Genomic DNA, 8,526 nt, shown 5'->3' on the forward strand with positions numbered 1-8,526 from the left:
CACACACACACACTCCTTCTCTGCTTTAGCAATGCATCTGCTTCTCCAATTATTATTCTCACACAGAGACACACACACACACCCCTTCTCTGCTTTAGCAATGCATCTGCTTCTCCAATTATTATTGCCACGTCATGTTTTTCATGACTGTCTTAAAATCATTCAATTTAAGTTTCAGAACATCCTCACCTTTAAACTGGTTTTCTTTATAACTTTCTTATTTGCTATCACCTTTCTTGTGATAAAAATTGTTTCACTGTTTGCCTCCTGGTGCAATGGCTTAAAATTTTGGCTGATACCAAAAGGCTGGCAGTTCGAATGCACCCAGTGGCTCTCCAGGTGACAGCAGGCCCTGGTAATCTGCTCCTAGAGAAAACCGAGCCACAGCCCAGAGAGCCCACGGAGTTCTGCTCGGGCACGTGGGCTTGCTGGGAGTTGAAATCAGCCTACAGCACCTAATGACTCCCATATTCAACCTGTTTCCTACATCGAGTTGTTTCTAAGATGCCTGTACTAAAGAACTCGACCTATATGAAGGGTTCTGGAAGTTTCTGGAAAAATGGATCTTAAAGATTAAAAGTTTTAAATATAAACTTCTTCAATATAAGCTCCATCAAGTTCAAGTAAGTGATGATAGTAACCACTGACTCTATCTCTAAAGAACTGGTGGTCCAGGGAATTTAACCATGTTAACACAGTCTCCTTTATATTATTAACTGAAGAAAAAATGGGTGCCTTTTAAGGGTGCTTTAAGGTTTGGAAACAAAAGAAGTCAGAAGGCATCGAATCAGGACTGTGTGGTAGATGCCAAAGAATTTCCCACAGAAACCCTCACAAAATCGCTCCATGTACGTGAAGCAAGGCACGAGGAGCGGAATGAGCAGCAGGAACGTTGCTGGGGGAGAGAAGGGCTTTCTGGTGGCGCTTCTCTGGGCATTTTCTGCCCACGCTGTGGCTAACTTTCTCAAACACTCTCACAGTAAGCAGTTGTTATCATTCCTTGGCCCTCCAGGAGGTCAACAAGCAAAACGCCTTGAGTGTTACCAAAAGCTCTTGCCATCACCTGTGCTCCTGACGCTGCACTTTTCTCTGACCGCATCGCCCCTTGGCGGTCTTTGCTTTGACGGCGTTTTCTCTTTGGGATCCTACTGGTCAGGCCCTGTGTCATCTCCTGTTGCACGTTTCCCAAGAAATGCTTCAGCTCGTCATTCCACTTGTTAAAAATCCCCATAAAAACTCTGCTCAGCAGCTGCTCTGGGTGCAACCGCTTTGGTAGCCACTGGGCAGAAAGTTTCACATTTTCCAGTTAGAATTGTGTGACTGAGCCCATGCAGATGAGAGGTCTAAGGTGTTGGCAGTAGCTCCTCTTCAATTAGGGTAGGAACAAGATCGCTTCCTTGAACATTGATGTGGATGGTCTTCAACAGCATCTCTTGTCCTTAAAATGAGCTCTCCATTTGTGAGCTGATGATTGCTCTGGGGCGTTTCCTCCTGTACTTTCTGTTCGGCATCCATTTCCCCATTCTTTTACCCAAGCTTCTCCATCAGTTTGATGTCTGCTTTGCTTTCATTTTAACAGAACTCACATTGGTCTAATAAGAGCTCTTTTCAAACCGATGTCTTATCCTTTTGAGTACCTCACACTAGCTCTTGTTTAGACACGTTACAGTAAGTTGGTATGAGTTTCCTTGGGTGCAAAAGAAGGAAATGGAATTCCAGGCACAGTTTCTTTTCCTAACAGGCATTTGCCATGAACTTTTTAAAGACCTCTGGTATGAGAGAGCAACGACACTAACAGACAAAACATTGAGACTAGAATCATATGTAGATAAGAATAGGTGTGGGTATACAGAGTTAGGTACAGCTGTTTACATATGTGTGTAAATACAGAAAGGAAGTATATTCACTGAAGACACTACTGATACTCTCAGACTGAGCCAAACCAAACATGACAACTAAATTTGGAAGCTTAGGACCAGTATCATAGGACAGTTCAGTCAGTTGGGGTAACACAGTTTATGTTCTGCACCCTAGTGATGTGAGTAGCATCTGAGGTCCCCAGAGCTTTGGAGCAAACATCTATTAGTCTATACTCATCCAGTGCCAAAGAGTCAGAAGGTGACCAAGATCTCAGAGAAGAAACAAGTCTATGAAGCTGACAGTCTACACCAGCCACCACCACACTACACTGAGACTAGAGAACTAGATAGTCCCTGGACTCCACCACTGACTGATATGACCGGAATCACTACAGATCAGCCCAGACAGAATGCGAGAAAAATGTAAACAAAACTCAAACTCTTAAAAAAGGCCACCTGGACCATCTGCTGACACTTTTAAAACCTTAAGCCAAAACTATCCCAAGATCACTTTTGAGCAGAAAAGCAGCACAGCACACAAAATGAAAGACAACCCATTAGGTGAGTGCTGTCACACAAAACCATCGGGTTAAGTGCAAAGTTCAACATTGAATCTCAAGCAAGGAAGACAAGATAGGAGACAAGGACAGAGGGAAAGAAGAGCAGAACTAGAACCATCACAACACACTTGGAATGTTGACCCACTAGAACATGCCACTGTCACTCATCCATTTGTGAGGGCTCTGAGGTTACCTAACTTGCTACATCAACTTTTAGTAACCATATTTTTAACAAAGGGAAAAAAAGGGTTGGAGGTTGGGGTTGTTGTCACTGTCAAATTGAGTAAACCCAATGTTTCTTTAAATTAAAAAAATTAGTTGTTAGTTTTATCCAAGAATTTGGCTTCTTGCATTTTTCTTCATCACCACCCACTCTCACTGCTACTAACCAAACATCAGTTATTGCAGTTATTGGGTGATAAACGTACACAGCCTCCAGGTGTGCAAGCTCGCCAACAAGATCCGGATGTTGCACTGTAGCTTACAACCTCTGCCTCCAGCACCTTTGTTTCAACTAAAAACCTCACATTCTTTGTAAGCAGAAATAGCCTTTCAAACCCTTAGATACGCTTTCAAATAAATCCCAAATTGTAGTTTCCACTGTTCAAATAACATCTCCAACTCCTTTCCTAGAGGCCAGGCTAACGATGAGTCCCTCTGACCTAGTTCTCCAGGAGCGCTCCCCTCACACCCTAGCCCTCCCTACCAAAGCACTGGAGTTCAAGAACCACTTCCCTCAAGCCGGGTCCTACTTCTCCAATAGCACAGAATACCCACTCCTCTCCAGTCCACTGTAAATGCCTATGCCTCCACTTGATTTTGGAGGAAACACTTGAATGAAGAATAAACAGGCCTATGTATTCTGGTGGAGAATAAACAGGCCTATACTCAGGATCATTTATTCTTGGCCATCCCAAGAATTTACTCCCTAGCTTACTTCTAGGCATGTATTTGAGCCTTCTATACAGAGTTCAAATTCTAAACGCAACTTAAGATGTTCTCAGAACACCAAGGTTAGGCCACATACCTGGGGACAGCTTCAACAGTCTGTTATTCAGCCCTCCATCTCCATCCACAATGTAAATCTCTCCCGTATCCTCAATGTACAATTCTGCAGGGTTGTCAAACTGCAGGGGATTCAAGTCTGTGCCTTTTTTGCCTGGGGTGCCCAAGACTTGAACAAGGTCACCAAAGGAATTGTACATTTTAACAGTATGACCAAAGGATCCTGTAAAAGTAGACATGCACAAATGTTAACTACTGTACAAACATTGCTATTTTTTCAGATTAAAGAAGACAAACTTGCTGCCATCGAGTCAATGCTGACTCACAGTGCCCTTCTCTTGTGGGTTTCTGAGACCATAACTGTTTACGGAAATAAAAAGCCCCGTCTTTCTCCCTTGGAGCTGCTGGCGGTTTTGAACTGCCAACCATTATTACCAGCTCCTTGGTGCCACTTTATCACCAGGGAGCTAGTAATAAAAAGCAGATAGGATTCAACAGTAATAAGTAGTTGCTAGCCTTAGATAATTACATGCTAGAGTTGGCAAAGCAAGAGAGGCTCTTCGTTAGGTACAGTCATTTGTCCATGAATTGAAGTGTTAGCTACTTTCAAAATAGGTAAACTTCAAATTACATGAGCAAGAAGCTATACAGAAATCCAGAGCCCTGGTGGGCGCATAGTGGTTATGTGTCGGACTTCTCACTGCAAGCTCAGCAGTTCAAAACTACCCGCAGCTCTGAGGGAGGAAAACCAGGGCTTTCCATTCCCTTTTAGAGTTAGTCTCAGAAATCCCAGGGGGAGTTCCACTCTGTCCTCTAGCCTGTGACTGAGAATTGACTTGGTGGCAGTCAGCTTTTGGGACAGAAATCCAGTGATGTCAAGAAATTCTTTGTTACCATTTTCTTCTTGAATCTCGTGAGCTTGAATAAGCACACCAAAGCAACGCAAGACTAGCAATGCCTATTTGAAAATGATTAGTTCAATAGGTGGAATCCTGATCTTGAATTTCAGTAGGTCATGCAAAATGTTCTCTAAGATGCAGATGACTTTTAACTACTTAAATAAATCAAAATAAATTTTAAAAGTTTAGCTTAAAATAAATTGAACTTTCAACTAATTTTTCTTACCTTAGAAAATGATCTTTCTAAATCACTACTATCTTCTCACATTAAAAGCTCATTCTGTTAAAATTATCTTACAAACCAAAGTATAAAGACAAATACTAATAAATAGGGGAAAGTAATAAGAAGTTAGTAGAAATCACTTTGAAGGCATACAAGAACAAATGACTGATTAGAAGCAATTTCAAAAAGCCAATTGCATGATGGAGGTTTCTTAGGGAGCCGCTCTGTGGGAGAAAGATGTGGCAGTCTGCTACTATGAAGACAACAGCCTAGAACCGCATAACTTTCTGGGACAGTTCTCTCGTCATAGGGTTGCTACAAGCTGGAATCAACGCCACACTATGCAACAGGTGTGTGGTTCCAAACCTACTTAAACTGAACCAGCTTTTTATAAGTGCCTTGTCCCTTATCCAGGAACCCTGGTAGCACAGTGGTTATGGAATTGGGCTGCCAACCTCGAGGTCAGTAGTTCAAAACCACCAGGACAAAGATAAGGCTTTCTACTCTCTAAAGGGTTAGTCTGAGAAACCCACAGGGGCAGTTCTACCCTGCCTTGCAGGGTCGCCATGAGTCAGAATGGACTAGATGGCAGTGAGTTTGTTTTGAAATTTGTCCCCTACCTGTCACTTGTAGATAGCAAGAGCCCGGAGCCACATCTCAGGCATGGAGAGCCAGCGCCCCCCCACTCCTCCCCACCTTCTGAATGCCTGCCTGCCCACGGACTCTGGACTCAGGTCCTACCTTCTGTGGAACCACTGTGATTTGGGGAGGCCTTTTTCATGGTGTGGTACACACACTGACTTATTTTAGTAAAAGAAGTAAACTAACATCATAATTGTGTCTCCTCTGAGCTATTTTTTTAAAAAAAGGCCTCGTTACAAGCCTCAAAAATAGATAAATTGAATGGTATGCATTATGATTGTATCATGAAAATACATTTATTATATTTGGCTTTGGGGTTTTGCTAATGTTTGTAGAATAAAAAAAGACAGTATTATTTAAAAAAAGACAATCCCTATGTTTCCCAAGAATTAGCAAGGGCTAATAAACATAAAGCATGTTTTTTAAATGCTCACCCTTCTATTGGTGAGAACATTCTTTGAAAAACAGGAATGCAAAAACTGTCTACGGATCTATAGGTGGCACAGATCCATGTTCTTTCAACTCTGGTATTCAAGGGAAGTCTTTTATTAAAAAAATAAAATCACATGGATGGTGTGGTAGTTACATAATCTGGTGTCAACTTGAGGATATTAAGGAGGGGGTGGAGTCTGGCCTGTCAATCAGGTCACATCCAGATGCCTCCTTGTTGGCATGGCCTTCTCATGAGGATTCTGAGAACTTCCTTTCTTCCTCCATGGAAGCAGGACACACACTCTCTCTCTGCTACACATTCCTGTTGACAAGCCACATGGAGTCATGCTGATGGCAGCCAGAGCCCTGGAGATGCTTCCACTGCCATTGGCTCTACAAGAATTTTCACCCACCGGCCTGTGCACTTCCTGCATTCGGCATCATGGCATGTGTTGTGTGAGTCTAAAGAGGAGTTTCTGGACTAGTATCGGACATATGGGCTAATATCGGACTTATGGACTTGATCTGGACTGGGCTGGATATTTTCTCAATATACAATTTATATCAAGCTCTCTTTTACACACACACACACACACACACACACACACACACACACACGTCTCTGGATTTGTTTTTCTAGTCGACCAGGACTAAGACAGATGGAACGCAGTAAAAAGTAAAGGCCTTTAGCAGTAGAATCCCCCTGAAACCTCATTCATTAAAAAATTAGCAAGAGTGACTGGAATTAGCCAGACAGGAGCAAACAGATTTCCTTCAAGTTGTACATTTAGCTGGGCTAAGGATTATTAGAAAGCTTGTTCTTGACTGCCCATATCTTTCTGATAGCCTAAGGTAAGGCCAGACTATCTCTGGTACTGCCGTGTCCAGAGTCATAAACACATGAAAACTGCTTCTCTGCAAAGTCCCCCAAAGTTATAAACTCAATTTTGCTTATTTTTCTTTTCAGCATCGGCTACTAAAAATATTTGCATGCAGACATGCTGCCGTCAGTGGGATTTCAAAAACATCGACACCAATTTCTGCAAATGTTTGCACTTTGGGGCAATCAAGGAGTCTGGATATCTCAGCAGCATCGCATTTGAAAGCAAACTGTAGTGGTCAGGTTCCCAGTCTTCCATCCAACTTTGGAGAGTGCCATCCTGCCTGTCTTCAACCAACCGCATTAGTTATCTCAACGAGGAGAGCAGCTCATGGTCGGAAATGGAAAAGAAAAGTCCCGTGGGAAACAAGATGAAAACCCACTAACAATCAGAGCTGCCCTTTTAAGTTTCTTGATTCTGCTGAGGGCAAATGAAAGACTGTTGGAAAGAAGTGAGTTTGTGAAGCACTGGACTGTTTAGAGGAGTAAGATTCTATTCAGCAATTCAGATTTTAGAGTGGAGAGCAAGCACATGGGCACAGATGTGATTTCTAGCGACAGGGTGTAAGAAACATTGCTACACGTACCACTTCCTACATCCGTGATCCAGACAGTTTGTTCGTATGGTGTGCTGGCTGCAAACATGCCATGAGGTGTGTCAACTGTGTAATTCCAGGCTCGTAGTAAATGTCCGTCCTCTGACAACACTAAGATCTTTGGGATGTTATCCCCTCTCTAGAGGCATACAAAAATAACTGCTTAGATGGCATTGGCTTTAAGAAAAGGAATCTTAACGTTGGCAGGGGGGAAGGGGACTGTAACAAGTAAGGCTTAACTGTGAATTTTTAGTACTGTTTCAAACCCATCCTCCACGCCAAATATTAACATCACACTTTCAAAAAGGATGGCTGGAAAACAAATCCCACGTTTGCGGCAAGAGAGTACGTGCGGTGACAAGAGGAAGACTCTCCCGGTCCAACTGCAACCACAGCGCCTGGGGCTTACTTACTTGGGCGACGTAAACCAACCCGTTGGCTGAATCAACCGCAACGCAGAACGGTGTTCCAGTGAACATTTCGGAATACTTCGGCCAGTCCAGGTCCAGTCGGTAAAGGGGTTTCTCGGGGGTCCAGCGATTTACAAAAACAAAGCTCCTTAACATCTTAAAGGGCGGAAAATCGGGATTCAGCACGCAGTGTTTTAAAAACAAAACACGGACACGCGTACCCAGGTTCCCCAAGAATCATTTCTACAGAACATTAAAACGACCACCGTACAGATCTCGAAATTACTTAGGAATGGGGGTGGGGGTGGGTAAAAGAGGAAGTCGGGAAAAGGACGCGGTGCAAACGCTACCTTCCAAGGTAACGTCGTCGCCCCCCAACGCCGCCCCCCTCGCCCTCGCCCCGAGTCGCCGGACTCACTGGAGGGCCGCAGTAGCAGGAGTGCAGAATCAGAAACGCCAGCGAGAAGACGGCGGCGGCCGCGCAGACCCAGAACCTCGCCATGAGAGGCGAACCACCCGGGGCGCGTGACAGGGTCGCCAGCGTCCCGGCGCGGGTCGTGTCAGCCCCGGGCCGACCGTGCACCTCCCGCAGCCACTCCCTGAGGGGGCGACCGACGGAGCGGAAACCCGGAGACCGAGCAACCTCGCAGACCCCACTGCGACCCGAGGGCGCGTCACCAGAGCCCCGCCCCTGGCCGGTGCCCCGTGACAGGCTCGTGACGGCACTTCCCCGCCCCCAGGGGCGGTCCAAGCCGTGGACGTCCTTCTCCCCGTCTCGGGGCGCCCGCAGCCGTGCCTTCGCCACTCGCAGCCCGTCCCTTTTACATTCGGACGGAAACCTCAACACCAACGCGCGTGCCATTCTGATGCACGAGGAGAGTGACGCTCTAAAAGTGATCGACCGGGTCTAGGCAGGGATTTGGGGTGCGTGGAATCCGAAGCCTACAGGCATCCGCAGCGGACGCCTACATTCCCACATCAGGACCCTCGTCCGCGGGTTTTCGGGAAAGCGCGGCCCAA

General features: G+C 45.1%; 1 protein-coding gene across 1 annotated transcript in view; it reads right to left on the reverse strand.

The window, feature by feature from the left end:
- Positions 1 to 8,148, reverse strand: part of NHLRC3 (NHL repeat containing 3) — a 14,878-nt gene extending 6,730 nt beyond the window's left edge. Inside the window, exons 1-4 of the mRNA XM_004711229.2 lie at positions 7,925 to 8,148; positions 7,510 to 7,662; positions 7,088 to 7,235; positions 3,447 to 3,647 (exon numbers count right to left, since the gene is read on the reverse strand). Coding sequence (XP_004711286.1) covers positions 3,447 to 3,647; positions 7,088 to 7,235; positions 7,510 to 7,662; positions 7,925 to 8,008 — 586 coding nt within the window. The 5' untranslated portion in view covers positions 8,009 to 8,148. The remainder of the gene's footprint in view (positions 1 to 3,446; positions 3,648 to 7,087; positions 7,236 to 7,509; positions 7,663 to 7,924) is intronic.
- Between the last annotated feature and the right edge of the window lie 378 nt (positions 8,149 to 8,526).

The sequence above is a fragment of the Echinops telfairi genome, unplaced genomic scaffold (assembly GCF_000313985.2).
Source record: "Echinops telfairi isolate 266 unplaced genomic scaffold, ASM31398v2 ScPeMD7_11;HRSCAF=52, whole genome shotgun sequence".
NCBI classification, from domain to species: Eukaryota; Metazoa; Chordata; class Mammalia; order Afrosoricida; family Tenrecidae; genus Echinops; species Echinops telfairi.